General features: G+C 35.5%; 1 protein-coding gene across 4 annotated transcripts in view; it reads right to left on the bottom strand.

Annotated features, from left to right (window-relative positions):
• Window positions 1-1,372: 1,372 nt before the first annotated feature.
• The window catches only part of MINDY3 (MINDY lysine 48 deubiquitinase 3), an 84,539-nt gene continuing 63,033 nt past the window's right edge, over window positions 1,373-22,878 (bottom strand). For all 4 annotated transcript variants that reach the window (XM_041766373.1, XM_041766376.1, XM_041766374.1 and 1 more), the window contains 4 exons: window positions 9,580-9,652; window positions 7,061-7,148; window positions 3,796-3,867; window positions 1,373-2,332 (listed from right to left, as the gene is read on the bottom strand). In XM_041766373.1, the coding sequence (XP_041622307.1) occupies window positions 2,183-2,332; window positions 3,796-3,867; window positions 7,061-7,148; window positions 9,580-9,652 (383 nt within the window). In that variant the 3' untranslated portion in view covers window positions 1,373-2,182. The remainder of the gene's footprint in view (window positions 2,333-3,795; window positions 3,868-7,060; window positions 7,149-9,579; window positions 9,653-22,878) is intronic.

Genomic DNA, 22,878 nt, shown 5'->3' with positions numbered 1-22,878 from the left:
TATTTCATTTTCATCATGATTCAGTAAAACATGTTCTAACTTCCACTTTCTCTTCAACCATTGGGTTATTTAGGAGTGTGCTGCTTAATTTCCAAACTTTTGGGGGTTTTTCTAGACTGCTTTATGGCCCAGCATATAGTAGCATATAGTCATCCACTCTTGCATGTGTAAAGAAAACATATCTAGAGTTTTATGTATAGTGTCCTGTATCTGTTGCTTAGACTGAGCCAAGGTCCAGTCCTGTGAGTAAAGACTCCTCCAGTCTCCCAGCTGAGTATCCAGATTGAGAAGGAGACCAGCACTCCCCATTGTGCTCTGTTTATACTTCTCGGCCACAGAGGAATAAAATAACCATTTGTAAAACAATTGTTTTATGCCATGAAGTTTTTGGGATGGTTTGTTATATAACAATCATAAAAAGTATATGCTGTTTTGTAGGCTCAATGTTTATGAGAAAATCTATGCTTTTTCATAATCCTATGGAATTTGGGACCAGAGTTAGCACAATGTGTTTTATGTACATTTAGAAGTAGCTAAGATTAACAACAAAAAGACATTGCACAGCTGTAATTCTAGTAGCTAGTATCACATGCCTGAACATAATGTCACCAAAAAGCATACATAAAGTCTTGTGTCACGTTTTTCTTATGCTAAAGCCTACTTATATTAGCATTAACATCTATAAAAATAAAATTTAAAGAAAACCCCAAATGAATTCAGAGCATATATTTAGCTAATTTTACCTGAAGGTAAAATTCTTTTTTTTTAAAGATTTTGTTTACTTATTTGAGAGAGACAGAGAGCTGGAGCAGAGAGAGAAAAGCAGACACCCCACTGAGCAGGGAGCCCAATGCAGAGCACAATCCCAGGACCCTGAGATCATGACCTAAGCTGAAGAGTCACGCTTAACCACCTGAGCCACCTAGACACCCTAAAATTCAGTTCTTAAATTCCTAAGAGGACACTTAACACTTATTGGGATGCCTGGGTGGCTCAGTGGTTGAGCACCTGGGGAGCCTGCTTCTCCTTATGCCTCTGCCTCTCTCTGTGTGTCTCTCATGAATAAAATCATTAAAACAAAAACAAACCCAAAAACCAAATACTCCTCAAGTGAAGGAAAGAAAGTATTTCTGGCTATTCACACTTCAAAACTGCTGGGCAACAAACTTAGTGAAATACAGTAATCTCTCCCTAAAATACACAGGATGGGGCTTCTGTCACTGTCTCCTCAGGGTCTAGTGTTCCTGGCTATTTAGAACTCTCAGGTTTGGTCTCCTTTCCAGGGTGTTACTGTTCTCAGGATTGCTGGGCAGAAACACTGTAAAGTATTCGTTTCCTTTGAGTCACTAATATAAAAAATGCAAAGCTACAGTTAAAGAAAAAAAAGTGTTTATTTAGACCATCCACCAGGATCATAATAAATAATGCAATATACTAATGTAATAACAGATGTTCTCATGCACTTATCACATAAATATACAAGAAAGCTGGCTTACAGGGCTGCTGGGACAAATTTGGAAAAGTGTATTTGGCAATACAGTAAAAGTTAACAGTGTTAAGACTATCAAATAGATTCTCTTACCTATCATTTTTTGAAATACATCCTCTATATCAGTGAATAAATGGTAATGTTCCCTTATAGTTTCTACTTTTTATAAACATGCCAGAGCTAAGCCAATTGGCAAAGAATCCAGGTTGATAATTTATCAGTATTCCTAATGGAAACCAGATTTTAGAGAAGAAATAACAAAGATTTAACTTTTGTGCATTTCAGCGTGGAAGCTGATAGACTGCAAGCCAGAATCACTGAAACCATAAAATGTCTGATTGAAATAAAAACCCAATGTATAAGTTTATAAATAGTAACTTTGATACTCAGTATACAAATGCTCTAGAGTATTAGGATGTTTATAATTTGATAAATGATCAATTATCTGTAAAAGTGATGAAGTCGGATTAAAGCTTAATTTTGCTAGTAAATTTCACATTGAGTTAAAATAGGGTAACCTTTAACATAAAGCTTTAAAACAAATAATTTAAACATATCTTAAACACTGAAAAAGTGTTTTGTTATTTACAGTTAATTAGTGATACCAGTGTATAGCTTAATGTAGCCAACCGCCAGTCTTGCATCCCTTTCAACATCTGCTATTACAATCTTCCTTATAAATACTTAGGCAAATTAGTTTAGTGAAGGAGAGCGATCTGTGGTCCACAGTAATTCAATGTATGGCCATTTGGTTTGGAGACAACGTTTAATAGGAGTGTCATCTGTTTGTAGCATGGGATCTTCAAAACCCATAACAACGGCTGTCCCTTCAACGTACATTACCTGTTGAACAAAGAAAGCCACAAAAATCAACCGATATTCTTAGCAGATTGAAGGATATAAAATTTCTCATGGGCTAGCAAACACCGCACTGTGTATTGTTTCATATGGAACTTTAATTTTATTTCAATAGAAATTTTGTAAACAAGACGGTGATATACATTTTAACTGAGAGTATATTAGCAGTTGACTTTTAAATTTTAAGATCATAATTTAAAAAAAAAAGCATATTTGAACCCTAAAATACATGCAGGTTGTTTCTTATAAAGGAAAAATCATCCTTTAATTAACATATTCCAGTTGGAAAAAATATTTATATAACATTTAGTTCTCACTGCTTTAATATGGAGGCCCTTGGAATGGTCATGCTGCTGCATGAGAGGAGAAGCTGTAACAGAAATAGAGTCCTCCTTTAGAGGAGGACTTCATTTTCTTTCCATTTAAAAGTGTAACTTTCCGGAGCTGGAAGCAAACTGAATGTTTGTCATGAAATTTACTATTATAATTGTGAAATGCTATTCATGTGTACTCAGTACTCATGAGAAATCATGGAGAAAAAATTAAGGGTATCAGGACATAAACAGATAAGTAGAAAAAGCCTGGCAGATAAAACTAGCCCAGGTGGTTTATGTATAGTGGTGATGATCATACAAAACGTACATGGGCAGGTGGATATTGGAAACCAGTTTTATTCTGATTTAATTTGCAACAATAAACTTTCAGAACTCTCTATGAAATAAAATATACTAATTCCCTAACTCATTGTAAGGGCTCACGGTGTACATTAGGTAAGTCAGTCATTAATTTCTCTTTGTAGGGAGAGAAAATTCCAATTATATACGTTAAATACAGACTGCTTTCCTCTAAAGTATCTATATTTTTATATATTCAGTGTTTGGTACACGATTATAGTTATGTTCTTCCAATATAAAAGCTAAGCTATTTGACTAAGGAGCCCAAAGAAACAACTTTACTGGCTTTAACTGGGGGTTTCCATAAAAACACATTTGCATCTTTATTTTCATTAATAGAGTACTTTCTAGTTGTGATGAAATAAATTTGGTATAATAAAACTACAACTCACGTTATCAACTCCCCACAGCACAATTTCCTTTTCTGAAAAATCGCCCATAAAGAATTTAATTCCAGTTATTACAATTATCAGATAAAACAGGACCTATTTGATAGGCAAAACCTGATTTAAAATATCTGTACAGCCAAGATGTATGTACCAAAAAATGCATGGACATGTAATTACTTTGTCCTGGTGAAATTATTGTCCCAAAACTCCAATGCAGCTCTCAATGACTAACATATACTGATCAAATCAAAACATAACCTGTTCTAAAATATATTGTAATTATAAATAGAATAGAGACTCTTGGAATATTTTATGGGAATCAAACCTTGTTATATACTCATATTTACCAATTAAGATAAAGACAAATTACTCTGAAAGACCATACCTTCTCATTATAATTTGACTGCTTCAATCCATTGTAGTGATAGACAGTAAATGACTCTGGACCACTGGAGCCCTATTATAAATAAAATATTAGAATTTTAAATTATATTTTTATGATAGGCAATTTATAATTAGCAGTTGAAAGGAAAATGCAGATTTCTTAAATCCTTACCCTTTGGTTGGGGAATATTTTGATAAAGCAAGAAGCCTTAAGACTTTATCTACTAGAAAACCTAAAACTAAAATAGTTGCTTCTGGGGAAAAGAAGAAAGTGGAAAAGTATTTTTTTAAAGGACAGGGTTCAAAAACACAAAAATATTTCCTAAAATCTTACCTCTTTTTTATTCCTGGTTGTAAATAATTTGTTCCTCTCAGTAAATACATAAGAGCAGTAATGTCACTTTTCGTCAGCCTGCAAACAACATCTAGGTACCAGTATTTTCCATTTGGCTCACAATATTGAATTAGGGGTTTCCACCCTTCTCCCCCATCTAAATATTGTCAGTTTTTAGGTAGTGAAAAGAGCCTTATGGGAATGAAAATGCAAAATTATAGTGCTTGAAGTCTTTATTGGATATTATTAAATTACTATTTTATTAAATTTGTTATTCCTACTGCCTTAACCTTTGTTCCCAGTTAGCTAAAGATCAAGTTCAATTCTCTTAACTTGGCTTTAAGGTCATTCATGGTCTGGCCCCACCAAAAAGGTACCAGGCTCCAGTGATTTCTCTTTGATTGATACGAGGATGCATGTGGGACAAAAGCTGGTCCTGCTCCTCCTCAGAATTTGTTCCATTTTTTTGGAACTAAGAGAAGAGAGGTGTTGGCAAGGGTGGCTCCAACTTTGTAGGAGGCTTGCTGCTTCAGTTCTTGAACGCCTGTAAGCTATTCCTTGCAGTTCTTTCCTTGCCCTCCCACTTCAGTCATTTCAGGCTGTCATCTGCAACCAAGAATCCTAAAATACAGAACCTAATCTACCTTTACTACTCAATTGTCTGAATTTTCTGTTTTAGGCAAACCTATTAGTCATCTTCCCATGAAAAGACTTTTTGTTGTTGGCTCTTTGCATATTCATTTTTTTAAAACCCCTTGAAAATTGAGAAAGATCTAATCTAAGCTTTTGCTTTCTTGTTATCTATCAAAATGCTTTACAAAACATAGAAAAATCAGTAACTTGGTCATTTTCTTAATTGTACACATGAGTTGATGGAATTAGTTTCTTAGATAATGAGCTATTATCAGAGTTAATATACTTTATTTTACTGGAATGGATACACAATTTATATTCTTTAGTTCCAGTTATTAACAGTTGGCACAAAATGCTAAAATATCAACAGAAGGTGGTTGTAACATACTGGCGAACTACCGACCCTGGACTCCTTAGTCAGCCACCGTCTGGCTATCTGACCTCAAGCGGTTTTCTAAAATGCTCTAAAGCCTCAATTTCCTCATTGCCAAAATGGGGGAGCGGGGGGAGGCGGCAGCGGCAGGGAATAGTACCTAATTTATAAGGCACACAGTAGCCAATGCATAGTTATGGGCTTAAAAGATGGCAGTTGCTTCTGCGATTCTTATAAACAAATTGCCTTGAAATGCTTCTCTGTATTTCTCTCCTTGAGGCCAAGAAATGCTCTTCCCTAGCACCTACTTTAAGCATTTGTAGAGATTACAGAAGTTAGATAAATATTCTCCTGGCTGTCCTTCTGACCCCAGTTTTGCAACTTTACTGAGTTTCACTAAATTGGTCTGTTGGTACAAAGCGTTATACAGAGGACCTCAGTGGTGTGGGCTATGATCAAAAGAGACGTGTGACAGAAAGTTGAGCATGTGAGTAAGCGGGAATGTGAGGTCTTCCTCTGGAGGGTGTTTGATTGGGAAGGGACCTGAGGACTTGCATTTCTAACCAGCTTTTGCAGATTACACTTGGAAAGACCAGGGGACTAAAATTCTCTTTAATTAGCTCAAGGAATACAATGTAAAAAACTGTTTCTTGAACTAGTAAGTTCTTAGGATAATTACAAGTACTATCTTGTGATGAATTACATCTAACATGCAGATTTCCAAAAGAGGTGGTAACTATCCCACTTTTATATTTCCCAAGCACTTTTCTAAATCTGCCCCTAAAATCAGTGCTGTAATTTTTAATTTAATGCTATAAATTTACTCAACACTTATAAGATATGTAAAACACATTGTTATATTCCAAAAAAGAACTCTGAAAAAACCCTAGTAGTTGGGAGTGTGAACAAACAGGACATCACAATCCAGTAGTCATTTTATTTTTTTCATGAAGCATTTACTAAAATCTAAAGAAGTCTAGCTATCTTGTGATATACTTTTTGAATTTACCTCACTTTCTTTACTCAACACCAACCATAACAGATCCAGATTTAGAAAATATGGGCTCTCTTTTAATTACCAAGATTAAGTGTAACATTGTCTATTCTGTTAAAGATAATAATTTGGTATTTCAGGTTTCAATTAAGACATATCCTGACATTTTCCCTCTGTCACTTTGCTGCTTGGCCTCTCTATAAGAGAGGCAATACAGAAATTGGCATTTCTATTAAAACAATGATCTTTAACTTAAACCATGATGGTATCTGAGGAAATGATCCCATTATGCCTGGCCTAAAGCATCTGGTTTAGCAGTAAAGTCCTTCACTGAGCTAGGAAACATGAAGAAAATAATTGGCTTGGTCAATGATGTAGATGTAACTCAGGAGATTGAGACTAGCTCCTATCAAAGCCCTGTTAGAAGACATGTCCTAATATGAAATAGCACAGCTCCACTCAGAGGTTCTCCTTTTACTCTAAAATTCTCCTGGAACTTTGTCATCTCCACTACTTACGGACTCTTCAAATATATTCAAAGCTCCAAGAAAGATACATACCATCTATGATAACAGTGACCCGAGAGAAGGAAAATAGGGTTCAGGTGGATAAAGAGGATCTTTCTCTTTTTATTACACATATTTCTGAATATTATCCTTCCTTTAGAGAAACAGTACCATAATGTGTGTATACTGGTGTATGTACACTCTTCCACCACCTCCTCCTCAGAAATTTTGCATTATTGTATTATAGCACGCATACCCTTCTATCCTCTCTGTATGGGAAAATATTTACATCATAACAGTGCTTTCTTCGTCTTCTATGTGCATGTTAGAACATCTTACATGAGTAGGAAAAAAGTGAAATAATCACAAAAAGCTCATCCCAATAGAACAAAACATTAAATAGATTTATTTCTTCAACTATGTTACCTGATCGGGAAAAAATTCTTGAAGGAATGGACCCAATAATATGATTCCTAATCCTTCTGGATCTAATTTATTCTTCATGAGATTTATACTATGGGAGGAAAAAAAAAAAAAAAGAAAAACAGTGGATACCAAAGGAGAAAAAGCTTATTTTCCTTCTTTCATAAAGATTAAATTACTAGTACTATAACACATCTGCCTGCCAAAAATCTTAAGAGCTGTTCTTTTTAGACCCTTAATGACAAATACACAGGAATGACATCTAATTTGCCAAAACTTGGGTATTTTTAAACCAGAGTACTCTGTTACTATTTAGAATTTAAATTATGATGATGACTTTGGAACATTGTCCCTTATTAGGTAAAGTAATTTTAAAAAGCTTGGCTTGTAAACGCAGGCTTATAAACTCCCAAAGGCAATTCTCCTTGTTAAATTCAGGCATACACCTATGAAGCAAATGAGGCATTTAACTTAAACCTTGGTTTTTAAGCTCAAAGAGGAAAAGAAGACAGTGTCAAAGGCAGTGGTCTGTCAGGTAATCAAAAACATCTCCCAAAAGGCTACTTTCAGAAACCAAATGTGAAGGTAGCTTAAAATTCTTAGATAATGTAACCTGAAGAGTGAAGAGGAAAGACTATTGTTGGAGAGCTGAGGCCTAGTGAAAGCAATGAGTGGCACATACTATGTTGTTCTGGGAGCAGCCTATGGTGAACAGTGCTTTGCTTAGCCTTGCCATTTAGGTGGAGCCAAGGCTGGTGAAAGGGGTTATGTGTGACTAGAAAGTAGGCAAGAGTTGTAAAAATGAAAACGGCCTTTGCAGAAAATTTTCATTTTCCATGTTCTCTCCCAAATTGTACATGCCAGGTTAACTATTCCTTGTTATGCAACATGCAAAGGATATGACAGTTGAGCGGGTCTGAGTATGGGCTGCGGGTTAGGATATGAAGGCAAGGTCATATTTAATGCATTTAATTCATTAATCCTAATGTGGTCCTGCTAGTTTATAGGCCATCACATAGCATAAATGTGACTAGGCCAAAACACAGAATGAAGAACTCAGTCCAATTTGTCAGCTACTTCTAAAAAAACAATCTAACTCAACTGGACCTACTTTATATTTGAAGGTATTTCATGTATTCTGATTAAAAAAATGAAAAGTAGGTGATATATAGCCATATATGTAAGAATTTGAGAAAAAAACTTTTCTTTTTTCTTAAGAATTGTGAATAACCAGAATTACTGGAGTTTAATTCTCTTTTGCATATTACAATGATATAAACAAGATGGCCTTTACTTGGAAAACTGTTAAAAAAAAATTTTACAAAAACCGTAATTCCAAAATATATAATTATGATTATAATATTTATTAGACAAGTTCAACTCTCTGAATTGACTTCCTCCTCAAGTTGGAAACAACTGTCTATTCAATAATGCATAATATCAGAGCTCTAGGTAGTAAGAGTTAGACAAACTAACTCAAATGTGAGCAATTTGAAAATGTTTGCTTCATACTTTCTTTTTTTTTTTTTAATTTTATTTATTTTTTCATGATAGTCACACAGAGAGAGAGAGAGGCAGAGACATAGGCAGAGGGAGAAGCAGGCTCCATATAGGGAGCCCGATGTGGGATTCGATCCCGGGTCTCCAGGATCGCGCCCTGGGCCAAAGGCAGGCGCCAAACCGCTGCGCCACCCAGGGATCCCTGCTTCATACTTTCAAAGAAAATACACCAAACTATTTAAAAACAGAATAGGATCAACTATATTAGGTTTGATGATGCTTTTGCTGAATCCTTTCCTTCAGTGTTTTGTAAGCTCAAATCTGTTCATCACATAACTTTTCAGACTAAAAAAACAGGGCAGAAAAAGGAAAAGTTAGCATAGATCATAGGTGATCTTTATATCGATTGCTCAAATACAAAAATATATCCTCTTAATGAGAAAGATTTTGTCATGGATAACAAAAAGCACAAATTTATGAAAGAAGTTATAGATGTATCAATGTACAAAATATAAAAGAATGAAGAAGACATGATATTAACGTTTGACAGTACTGAAAACTAAATTCTCTAACACACTGGGGGCTGCTCACAAAGGTTTTAGCCAATTTAATGATACAGAATGTCCAGTGTCTCTGATCAATGTCTTCATCTTTAAGATGAAGTCAGAAACTTGCTGGCTTTCTAAGACGGGCAACTAGCAATACAGACATTACAGTTAACTGTCATTACTTTCACCTATGCACAAAATTTTAAAAAATGGAAAAGATTTTGTAGCAAGAAAAACAGTGGGGAAAGGAGCATTTTCAGTATGTTGAGTCTTTGCTATAAATACTCATCAGTTTGATTTCTTCCTAAATCTTTCTTTATATAAAGGACTAAGCTAAAAAAAAAAAAAAAAAAAAAAAAAAGGACTAAGCTTCCTCTATGCAGGTTTAGACTTTTTTAAAAAGGCAAAAATGTAATGTTTTAAATTTAATGGAAATCTTTTTGAATCAGTTAAATAATACTTCCTACTGCTTACTATTCAGGATCTGAAACAAGGTCCAATGCTTTCATCACATCTTCTAGAAGTGAATCAGGTATGAATCCATTATCTGGGGGGGAAAAAAAAAAGCATTAGCATCTTAGAGTAAGAGTTTGCTTCAAGAAATGCTATGAAAAAAATCACCTAAGAGGCAACTGTGCCTATTATTAGATGCTCTCTTCTTTTAGTTTTCTTGGGAACAGAGGCACAGATTTAAAGTCAAATTACTCCTTAAACAGGCTTATATATTTCAATGATAAAAGTGTTTTTCTATTTAAAGTGATAATTATTTAGCAAGTTAGGTACATCTTTGATTAAAAATGTGAACCTTTAGATTCCCTTTAACAAACTGAATTAGAGTAAGTCTTTACCAACAAATTCCTTTAATTATAATGTCAATGATAATGTTCTTTTTGAGAGAATGTTTATGATGTGCTGTTATTTATGTTATTATGTTATCTGATAGTATAAGACATGAGCTACCCCTGTAAAGAACTTGATTTAAATAAAAGCCATGGATTTAATGGGAAAAATTCAAGTTGAAATTCAGAACAGAATCAAAGGGTTGATGAAGACTAGTTTATGGAAATATTCCTTTTCTTGGGCTTGCTGAGGAAATAGTATTGGGAAAGGGCCCAAGCTTGGATGATGCAATAGCACTTGACACACAAAAAAAGGCGTGTAGGGCCATTGAAATCAGTTTTAACAAGCAAATTCATTCCCTTAAATGTGCAATGCCTGAGTTTCTTTACCCATTTACTCATTCCTGGAGACTGTTTCAGCTTTAAATCAACTTTGCAACAATATCCTTTTCAGGAATTAGATAATTTAAAAACAAAGTCTTGTCATGGAGAACAAAATGTACAAGCTTCTATAATCCAGAATAAAATGGAGTTGTTCTTTTGGGATGTAGCAAGTACTCTAGCAGAAAGGATATAAAGAAGTTAAGGTTTTAAAGTCTTAAGCCTTGTAAGCAGATGCTTTCTCATTTGAAGAAAAACTGGACTTGACAAAAAGGCAAAGAATCATTGGAGATAATTAAAAATGTACAATTTTTAAAAGTGAAGGCTTAATACCAAATTTTCCAGTTACCAATACTTTGAGGCACAGAGAGTAAAGAACTTGTTTAAAGGTACTTGTGAAAATATTCAAGCTTTGTAAGCCTAACTTTGATCAGTTTAGAAGGCAGAAAATTCATTTGTTTAGTTAAGTCACAGCTAAAACCTCAACACTCTTTGGCCACGAGATAACAGGCACAATTCTCTGCACTGGTTTTCTTGTTTTGGGGGTTATCATGTATATCCACCTGATAGAAACAGTCTGATCTCTTCTTTACATAAGTAGAGACTCAGCTTCCACCCCCAGAAGAAGCTAACTGGCCATACAAAGTACGCAAACAGCAATGAGGAAAACAACCTTCTTCACTCAAACACGATTAACCTCAAGCATAAACATTCCAACATATTTTTAAGATACCTAATGAGTATCTTAAGCACAGACATTCTGTAGAACGACAATAACTACCAACCCAGTGATTATGCACAAAATGTAGACAGTATTTTAAAATTAGACTGTAATGCAATGTTCATAATATACCATAATATACCAAAGACTTTTACTATACCCCTGATCAGAAGAGGCAATTTTGATGTTACTTTATTCTTGAATCATACCAAATAAAGTATCAGACAAATTCTTTACAAAGTCTGAAAGTAGATGAAGCTTAGGATATCTAGTAGTTAAACAACGAATTCCTGAGAGACGATGGAAGTAGAGATACCATGATACCTTGGTACCAAGAGCAGAAGAAATACCAGTGAGGACCATTTGCTGACCAGTCATGCAGACCTAAGTAGTGCTCTAGAGCTTGGACACATTGATAACTTAACCAGATGAACATAAACAGATTTCCAGAGGCTTTAAAGCTCAGAAGAATGGGGAATAGCCAGGGGGCAGCGGGAAGAGTACAAAAGGGGATGCCAGTTGTGATCTCAAGCAGTTACCATGTAAATATTCAAATGCAGTTACAATGTGTTTTAAAATGCTTGAAAGGGGGAAAAGCTGTGTGTTAAAAATAAGTTTTAAATCAACAGATTGTAAAAAGTGTCAAGTGGCAGAGAAGGAATAACTCAATGTAAAAAAGTGCTGATAAAGGAGAGCCAAAGTTACAGTAAAGTAATTTCCTGATAAGCTCACCATTTGCACCGAATTCATGATTTCTGTTCTAAAAGACAAGGGAATAAAAGGGAGAGCCCAGCAAGTCTTGTCACTAGTGAAACTGTGCTGTAGGAGGAAAGTATTAGAAGGTTTATCAATTTTATTAGTTTCTGTCAATGGATAAACTTCTGGATTTGCTTTTTTCCTATTATATATCTATTTCCTTTTTCTTAAATTCTTTTTTTTTTTTTTTTTTTTTTTTTTTTTTTTTATTTATGATAGTCACAGAGAGATAGAGAGGCAGAGACACAGGCAGAGGGAGAAGCAGGCTCCATGCACCGGGAGCCCGACGTGGGATTCGATCCCGGGTCTCCAGGATCGCGCCCTGGGCCAAAGGCAGGCGCCAAACCGCTGCGCCACCCAGGGATCCCGCTTTTTCTTAAATTCTTAACAGTTCACAGTGTTTTTTAGTATATTCAGAATTATGTATCCAGATTTATATATTCATCATGATCTATTCTAGAACATTTTTATCACTCCCCCAAAACTCCATATACATTAGCAGTTATTCTCCGGTTATGTTCCTCTACTCCATTTATCCTCAACCCCTGGGGGCTGCTAATCGCATTGCTGTCTCTATGGCTTGCTCATTCTGGACATTTCACATAAATTGAATTGTATAATAAATGTTTTTTTTGTGATAGGTTTCTTTATCCTATTCTAAAGTTTTCAGTTTCACCTATGTTGTAGCGTATGTCAGTAATTAGTATTTTTTTGTCAAATATACTCAGCTGTATGTATATACTATATTTACCCATCATTTGATGGACATTTAAGGTTGTTGCCATTTTTGGGTATGAATAACTCACTATGAATGCCCACAAAAAAGCTGTTGTGTAAATATGTTTTGTGTAATTGTAGCTAGGATTGAATTGGGGAATGATATACTAATTCTGTATTTTGGTTGGTGTGGAAAACTGTATTTTTTCTTTAATTCTTAATGATAGCCTTGCTGGGTTGAGTATTCTTGGGTCTAAGTTTTTCCTTTCAGCTTGAATATATTAAGCCACTCCCTTCGGGCCTACAAAGTTTCTGCTGAAAAAAATGAGCTGATAGCCTTATAGGGTTCCCCTTGTATGCAACTGCTTCCATTTCCTCTTGCTTCTCAGATTCTCTATTACATTCTTGTTGTAGATCTCTGTGGGTTCATCTTGTTTGGGGATCGCTGTGCTTTCTGGACCTGGATGTGTGTTTCCCTCTCCATATTAGGTAGATTTTCAGCTGTTAATTCTTCAAGTAGGGTTTTCCTCCTTGTTTCTCTCCTTCTGGGGCCGCTACAATGAGAATATTACTATGGCTGATGGTCTCCTAACCCAGCCTCACTTTTTAATTTTTTTTGCTATTCAGCATTGTTGCTTTTGTATTACTGTCCTCCAGACTGCTGATCCGTTCTTACATTAATTCTCTCTGGTGTATTTTTCATTTTAGTTACTGCATCTCCTGTGGGTTTTTTTTTTTTTTTTTAAATAACTTCTATCTCTTTGATGAAGTTTCCACAAATTTCATCCACTCCTCTCTAAAGTTCCATTAGTATCTTTATGACCATTGTTTTGAATTCTTTATCAGGTAGATTGCTTACCTCCATTCTGCTTAGCTCTTTTTCTGTAGTTTTATCTTGTTCTTTCATTTGGGAGATAGTCCTCTTTCCTCAATTGTTTCTATGCAGTTGGTAAGGTCATCTATACTGCTCTTGAAAGTAGTGGTGTTGTGGTCCAATTCCCTCCTGTTCAGCAGAACCAGGAGCTCCTGGGTGGCCCCTGGGTGGATTACATATGCCCTGCTGCTGGGGCTAAGCAGTCCCCACTGTGGGCACTCTGATGTGCAGGTCCTGCTTCCTGGGCAGCCAGCTGAGTTTCTGATACCTCAAAATACTCTAATATTCTTTTGTTTCATATCTTTGGTCACATCAATCTACCTTATAACCTACTTCTAAAATTTTATTTTTAAAACTTGTAAAAAAAAAGTCCCGGAATATGACATACATATCCAAATACTTTCCCCCATAAAAGGGATACAAAAAAACAGAAGTATGAATTTGCTCTAAAGCTCATGTTTAACACTTTGTATATGTCAGCTATCTGATTCTTTTTAGGTTATGAGCACACATATTGGTGTTTATTTTCATTTCTGAATTTGGGATTATTCATTAGCCTTACTTAGTTCAGTTTAATTTCATTCAATAGTGGGGGAAAGAGGTCATTCAGTTTTACTGCCCAACTAAAGATTTATTTTTTTTTCCAACTAAAGATTTAGAATGATACATTTTTGAAAACTGATGATGATTAAGTCCAAGAGAAACTAGTATATTTCTTAAGTTGTGGAAGAAGCTAACTCAAAGTCAAGTCACTGCAGTGACAAACCAGTTGAGGTATATAGAGAAAGGAATGCCCATTTATAAAGTAACTATGTTAAGCACTGGGCAAGGTTCTTTCCACATTATTAATCCTCATGATGACTCTAAGAAATATATAAGTTATTCTCATTTGATAGGAAAACAGATTTATAGACCCAAAAGCAACTAGCCTAAAACTATACTGTTACTAAGTGTTAAGAAAAAAATAGATCCTCAAGAGTAAAAAATTTCAAGATAAAAAATCTGAATCCATTTAGGAGTTCAAAAGGACTTTACTGATTCAACAATGTAGGTTTTCTTATATTGTAATTTAGAATAGTATTTCAGGTATCACTTGGTTTTAGTTATATATGAATCCAAGGTTGATCAAACCAACCTAGCTAAAGATGTAGTGGACACTGCAGTGATGTATATGTGAACTGAAACTCCTAGGTGGAAAAGCACAGCAAAGAGAATCATGATGATAATTTCTCTTATACCTGGAGGGATCCTCTCAGAGACAGTTCACCATACGGCATAAGGGAAAACAGAAGAACCCCAGCAGCCTCAACCCTGTGGACATTTGCAGCCTTTGCCAGTCCTCACCAATGCTGATTCAAGCTGATGTAGCTGCCCAGAGCTATTGCTGCAGTGAGAACTCCGTGACTGCTGTCTCACTCCCTGAGAGGGGAGGCACCACAGCATTCTACTGTATGTGGGATTAGAGTGGCTAGAGGTCTGTGCTCTATCTTGGGTCTCCCAGACTGGTACCATCTGGCACATCATGGCTGGGAAGGGCTACCAATGCCTTCACACTCAGGCATCCTGTATCACAGCTCTGAACTTCTTTCTTGGGGATGTGCTGCCACTGCTCTGAGCTCAGTTCCCCAGGTCCTGACATAGAGCTTTATTTTAATAGGCTACCAATGAGATTGTGCTGCCAGCCTGTGACTGCCTTCTGAGCCGAGTTGAGACATATGAAGGCTGTGCTGCTACTACATGATACCAGCCCGAGGCCCCTGCCACTGCTGTGTGACCCACACCAGCCAGTCACTATGGTGAGCTTCTAAAGCCCAGTTCACAGGAGATCTGCCCACGTATATACTGCAGACACCAGTGTCACAGCTGCAAGTGCATCTGTGCCCCAGGAACTATGACAGTTCCCCATGTGCCTGATCTTGAACTGTGACACTCTGAGTAATGCTCTGAGTGCCAGTGTATAAGGCAAAGAGCAGAAAATAACCTCAGCAAGAACTTCCACCCACAGGCAAAAGGGAAGAACAGGAATATCCCAGCAGACCCAGCCTCTGAGGACTGCAATAGTGTTACCAGCCACTGCCACCTGTAGGAACTGTACAATCTTAGCCACAAAAGATCTCCACACTATGCTCAATGTCAAACTCAGCCGATGAAGCTGCACAAAGACTGTGCCTTCCCCAAAATAAAAGATGCTGTATCCCACCTAGCTGATGCCCTTGAAGCCACCCACTTCCAGGTAAATTCTTTCTCCCAGTGAAGCCAGTCCAACAAGGTGGGAAAAGGGGACTACAACCTCAAAGGCACAGACATGCAAAGCCACCAGAAAAATGAAGAAGATAACACCCCACAAAAATAGTATTGTTTAAGGAACAGTGTAATTTTCCAGTAACCGGCAACAGAGAAATGATTATCCATAAGTTATTTGAGAAAGAGCTCAAAATAAGTGTTTCAAGGAAATTTCTCAAAGTTCAAGAGCATTCAGAAAACGCAATGAATTTAAGAAAACAGCATGTGACCAAAGAAGTTCAAAGAAGTAGAAATCATAAGGAACTAAAAATCTGGACCTTAACACCACAATCAATGATATGGAAAAAGCAACAAGGAGCTTGAACAATAGGCTCAATTAGGCAAAAGAATTCGATATTATCGGAATGCCAGGGTGGCTCAGGAGTTGTGCATCTGCCTTCGGCTCAGGGTGTGATTCTGGGGTCCTGGCATCGAGTCCCGCATCAGGCTCCTTGCCTGCCACTCTCTCTCTCTGCCTGTGTTTTTGTCTCTTTGTCTCTCATGAATAAATTAATAAATAAATACATACATATTAAAAAAAAACCCTCAAAATTATCAAGTCAAAGGAGAATGAAGAAATTAGAATGAAAAGGAATGAGAAGGCCTAAGAGAGAGCTGTTGGGCATCAACAAGAAAATCAATATGTGCATTAGGGAAGTCCTAGAAGGAAAAGAGAGCAGGGAAAGAACTGAAAACTTTCCAAATCTGGGGAGAATGATGGCCATCCAGGTACATGAAGCTGAAAGATCCTGAAAGATCTTCACCAAGACATATTACTGTAATCAAGCTCTAAAAAAAAAAAAAAAAAAAAAAAAAAATCCAAGAGATATTTGAAAGCAGCAACAGAAAAAAAAGACTCCTACAATGGAATCTCAATGAGGCTAGTGGCAGCATTCTCTGCAGAACCTTGCAGGCCAAGAGAGCTTGTGCTCAAGAGAAAAACCTGTCAACAAAGAATACTTACTCTCTCCTTCCTTTCTGAATGACAATTTTGTTGGGTTAGCATATTCCTAGATAGACAAAAGTTGAGGGAATTTATCACCATGAGTCTACCCTCAAGAAGTACTTGGGTTTTAAAAGCTGAAATGAAAGGATGCTAAATTAGTAACCTGAAAACTATTTTAAATAAACATAAAATTCACTGGTAAAAGTGAATATATAGTCATATTCAAAACCCCCAATTGGAACTGTAATAGAAGCTTGTTTATGAAGCTCAAGGAACTGGAAAGAAAAGAATAAGCAAAGCACCAAATTAATGAAAGGGAAACAAAGAACAAGGATCATAGTGGAAAGAAATGAAATAGTTTGATGTTTTTTTAGTCTCCAAGAGGTGTTTTTTGAAAACAGAATTGAGAAACCTTTAACTAGATGCACCAAGAAAATAAGAGATGACTCAGAAGATATGACACCTGATACCATGATCATAGAAAATACAAAGGATCAGAAGAGACTATTAACAATTACATACTAAATAACTAGATAACTAGATAAGAAATAGACAAATTTCTAGACACCTACAAGAGATCAATTGTAAGGGAATTGAATCAGTAATCAAAAAAACCTGTCAACAAACAAAAGTCCAGGACCTTCTGGCTTCATTCTAAATACATTAAAAGAATACATACCAATTCTTCTCAGACTCTTACAAAAACAGAAGAGGCAGGAATATTCCCAAACTCTTTTCAGAAAGCCATGATTATTCTGATACCCAAACTAGACAAAAATGGCACAAGAAAGGAAAATTGCAGGCTGATATCCCTGATAAACACAGATGCAAAATTTTCAAAGTATTAGCAAACCAAATTCAACAATACAGTAAAGGTATCATATACCACAATCAAGTGGGATTTATTCTAGGGATGTAAGCATGGTGTGATATCCACCAATCAATACAATATGCCATGTTAACAGAATGAAAGATAAGAAAATCATGATCATCTCAAAGGATGCAGAAAAAGCCTTTGACAAAATTGAACATCTATTCATGATGAAAACTCTCAACATAGTACATATAAAGGGAATCACCCAACATAATAAAGGTTGTATTTGACAAGCCCACAGCTATCATCACACTCAAAACTGAAAAGCTGAAACGTTTTCCTCTAAGATCAGGAACAAGGATGTCCACTCTCACCATTTTTATTCAACACAGTATTAGAAGTTCTAGCCAAGCAATTAGGCAAGAAAAAGAAAAGGCATCCAAGTGTGAAAGGATAAAGTAAAACTGTCAACTATCACTAAAGGAAAGGCAACAAAAGCAAAAATACAAAAAACTAAAGCTATACAGCAAAGAAAACGATCAACAAAACGAAAAGGCAACCTATCAAATGGGCGAAAATATTTGCAAGTGATGTATCTGATAAAGGGTTAATATCCAACATACATAAACAACTCCTACAACAGTAGGGTGATTAGAGGTAATATTGTATTGCATGTTTTAAAGGTGCTCAGAGAATAGACCTTAAAATTTCTCACCACAAGAAAAAGAAAACTGTATGGCAAATGGATGTTAACCTGACTTACTGTGATCATTTCACAATATACTCAGTCATTATGTTGTACACCTTTTATATGTCAATTATATCTCAATGGACAAAGAAAACAAAATTTTCTGATTCTGTGATGGTGTGTAAAACACTTTGAATTCTAGCATATAGGTTAGGAGGCAAAAGTGTTAAAAATAATCATAGCTATGATATGTTAATATACTATATAAAGAAATGCATATTGGGACATCAAAATAAATTATGGGTAGGGCACATGAATGGGGGTAGGACTTTTTGATGTAATTGAAGTTAAATTGTTATCAGCTTAAAGGCCTCAAAGTAATCACAGAGCAAAAATCTACAATAAACGATGAAGAATCCAAGCATACTGCTATAAAATCAATTCACCAAAACAGCAAGTGAAGAAAGGAACTACAGAACTGTAGTCAGAAAGCAATTCAAAATATGGCAACAGTATGTACTTACCTACCAATAATTACTCAAACATTAAATGGTTTAAATTCTCCAATGAAAAGACAGAGTGGCTAACATGGGTAAAAAACAAAACCCAAATATATGCAGCCTACAAAAGACTCACTTTAACTTGAAGGACTCTCAGAGGATCAAAAAAAAATTTTCCATGCAAATGGGAAACCAAAGAGAACAGGGGTAATTACATCAGGTAAAACAAGATTTTAAGTCAAAACCTGTAACAGGATAAAAGAAGGTCATTAAACGCCAAAGGGATCAATTCATCAGGAGAATATAACAATTATAAATCTTTATGCACCATATATTGGAGGACCTGAATATATTAAACACATTAATCCATGGGGGAGAATTTTGGATAGCACTGAAATAAGAGGAACTCAATACCCCACTTTTAACAATAGACAGATGATCGATGCAGAAAATCAATAAGCAAACAATGGACTTAAATGACACTTTAGACATATGTAGAATATTCCATTCAAAGCACAGCATGGATATTCTTAAATGCACTTGGAATATTCGGGATAGATCACATGATAGATCACAAAAATGTTTTATCAAGCTTAGTAACACTAAGATCATAATAAGTGTCTTTTCTGACCACCAAGGTATGAAACTAGAAATCAGTAACAGAGGGAAAGTTGGAAAATTCACAGATATATGGCGATTCATGAACAATGAATGGGTCAAATAACTCAAAGGAAAATCAAGAAATACTGTCAAACAAATGAAAATGGAAGCACAACAGATCAAGACCTATGGGATGGTGCAAAAGCAGTTTTAAGAGAAGTTTAAGATTTCAATCTCATACCTCAAGAAACTAGAAAACAAACTAAGTCCACAGTTAGCAGAAAGAAGGAAATAACAAAGATCAGAATGGAAACAAATGAAATAGAGACCAGAAAAGCAAAAGAAAAGATCAATGAAACTAAGAGCTTGTTTTTGAAAAAAAAAGACAAGGCTCTAGCTGTATACACCAAGAACAAGAGAGGGCTCAAACTCAGAAATGAAAGAGGAAACGTTAAAACTGATGCCACAGAAACATAAAAGTATTAGAAGTGGCTATGAACTAACATACACTAACAAATTGGACCATTTAGAAGAAATGAACTAATTTCTAGAAATATACAACCTACCAAGACAGAATCATGAAGACACAAAATCTTAACAGGTGAGTAACAAAAAGGAGATTGACAAAGTAATCTAAAACCTCTTAACAAACAAAAGCCCAAGAACAGATGGTTTCTACCAAACACTTAAGAATTAATGCCAGTTCCTTTCAAACTGTACCAAAAAACTGAAGGTGAGGGTACACTCCTAAACCATATGATGGGGCTGGTATCATCCTGCTACCAAAGCCAGGTAATGACACTACCAGAAAGAAAACTACAGGTTAATATCCCTGATGAATGTAGATGCAAAATTTATCAACAAAATATTAGTAAACCAAACCCACAGCACATTAAAAAGATCATACACTATGATCAAGTAGGATTTATTCCAGGATGCAAGGATGGTTTGACACACAAAAATCAATAAATGTGGTATATGTCACATTAATAAGATGAAATAAAGTATCATCTCAATATGCAGAAAATGAATTTGACATAATACAAATCCTTTCACAATTAAAAACACAAAAATTTTCACACAGATGCAATGTTCCTTAGTATAATAAGGGGCATATATGACAAACCTACAAGTTATTATCATACTCTATGACAAAAAAAAGTCTTTTTCCTCTAAGATCAGAAAAAAAAAAAAAAAAGATAGGAATGCCTGTCATTTCTAGTTAGCACAGTACTGAAATCCTAGCCATATCAACTGGTTAAGAAAAAGAAAAGGCATATGTAGATGACATAATCTTACATATTTAAAACCCAAAAGACTCCCTTAAAACACTGTCAGAACTAATAAATGGTTTCAGAAAATATGCACGATGTAAAATCAACATACTGATACCAGTGGCATTTGTATACACCAGTGAAAGCAATCCATTTACAATAGCACTGGAACAATGAATTATTTAGGAATAATTTTAACGATGGAGATGTAAGACCTATAGACCAAAAAGTAAGACATTGATGAGAGATCAAAGATGACATAATGGAAAGATATCCTGTATACTTGGATTGGAAGAATATTGTGAAAATGTCCATAGTAACCAAAGTGACATACAGATTCAATGCAATCCCTATCAACATTTTAAAGAAATTTTTCACAAATAGAAAGATAGCTTGGAACCACAGAAGACTGCACACCCAAAGCAATCCTGAGAAAGAAATAAAGCCAGAGGCGTCATACTATCTGATTTTCAACCTGTATTACACAGCTATAATAATAAAAAGAGTATGGTTCTGAAATAGGCACATAGACCAGTTCAGCAGAACAGAGCCCAGATATAACCCCATTCATACATGGTCAACTAACTTTTGACAAAGATGCCACAAACACACACTGAGGAAAGCATAGTCTCTTCAATAAATGGTGTTGGAAAAATGGGATATCCATATGAGATGGCTATAAAATGGAATGAGACTAGACCCCTTATACCACTTACAAAAATTAACTTGAAATGGATCATTAAAAAAAAAAAGAAAGAAAGAAATGGATCAGAGACTTAAATGTAAGACCTGAAACTGTAAAATTCCTTTAAGAAAACACTGGAAAAAAGATCAGTATCATTGGTCTTAGCAATGATTTCTTGGATAAGACACCAAAACACAGGCAAAAATAACCCTAAAATAAACAAGTGGGGCTGTATTAAATTAAGGAGCCTCTGCATAGCAAAGGAAATAATGAATTAAAAAGGCAACCTACAGAATGGGAGAAAATCTTCCCAAACTATCTCATAAGGAGTTAACACCCAAAACACATTAAGAATTCAGAGTAGCAAAAAAAAAAAAAAAAGATAATCCAATTGAAAAAGGGCACTGAGTCTGAATAGATGTTTTTCTAAAAAACAACATACAAACAGCCAATAGGCATATGAAAAGACACTTAATATCATTAATCATCAGTAAAGTGCAAATCAAAACTACAATGAGGCATCCCTCACACCCGTTAGGATGGCTTTTATCCAAAGGACAAAAGATAAATGTTGATAGTATATGGAGAAAAGAGCACTATTATACACTGTTGGCGAAAATATAAAATGGTACACCTATTAAGGAAAACATATACAAAAATTCCTCAAAACACTGAAAGCAGAACTACCATATGATGCAGCAATCCTACTGGTATTATCTAAAGGTACTGAAATCACTAGTGTGAAGATAGATCTGTGCTACCCCAGTCACTGCAGGATTGTTCTCAACAGCCAAGATATGAAAACAAAGTGTCCATCAATGGATAAATGGATAAAGATGTTTTTATACAATGGAATAGTGATCAGCTATGCTAACAAAGGAAATCCTACCATCTGAAAAAACATGGATGGACCCTGAGGGCATTACACTAAGGGAAAAAGAAACACTGCACAACATCACTTGTATGTGGGATCTAGAAAGGCTGAATTTGGAAACAAAAAGTAGAATGGTGGTTACCAGGGGCTGGGGAGGTAGGTTAACTGGGAGATGTTTAAGATGTTACCTGCAACTAGTATATAAATAAGCTCTGGAGAGCTAATGCACGGCATGGTGATTATAGTATAAAATATTGTACCATAAACTTCAAAGTTGATAAGAACTAGATCTTAATTGTTCTCACCACAGAAAAACGGTAATTATGTGACATGACAGGTGTTAGCTAACACTACTGCAGTTATCATTTTGCAATATATAAATTATCAAAGCAACACTTTGTATACCTTAAATTTACAGAATACTTGTCAATTATATTTTGGTTTTTAAAAAAGTATTTTGGAAGACTTTTTTTTTTTTGGAAGACTTTTTTTTTTTTTTTTTTTTTTAAACATTTATTTTATTTATTTATGATAGTCACAGAGAGAGAGAGAGAGAGGCAGAGACATGGCAGAGGGAGAAGCAGGCTCCATGCACCGGGAGCCTGATGTGGGATTCGATCCCGGGTCTCCAGGATCGCGCCCTGGGCCAAAGGCAGGCGCCAAACCGCTGCGCCACCCAGGGATCCCCTGGAAGACTTTTTAATATTAATTTGAATAACAGAATAAAGGAATAACTTTTTTTATTTTTCTTATTTTTTTTAAATTTATGATAGTCACACACAGAGAGAGAGAGGCAGAGACACAGGCAGAGGGAGAAGCAG

The sequence above is a fragment of the Vulpes lagopus genome, chromosome 8 (assembly GCF_018345385.1).
Source record: "Vulpes lagopus strain Blue_001 chromosome 8, ASM1834538v1, whole genome shotgun sequence".
NCBI lineage: Eukaryota > Metazoa > Chordata > Mammalia > Carnivora > Canidae > Vulpes > Vulpes lagopus.
Note: the sequence above shows the minus strand (reverse complement) of the source record. Positions and strands in the feature narration are given on the sequence as shown.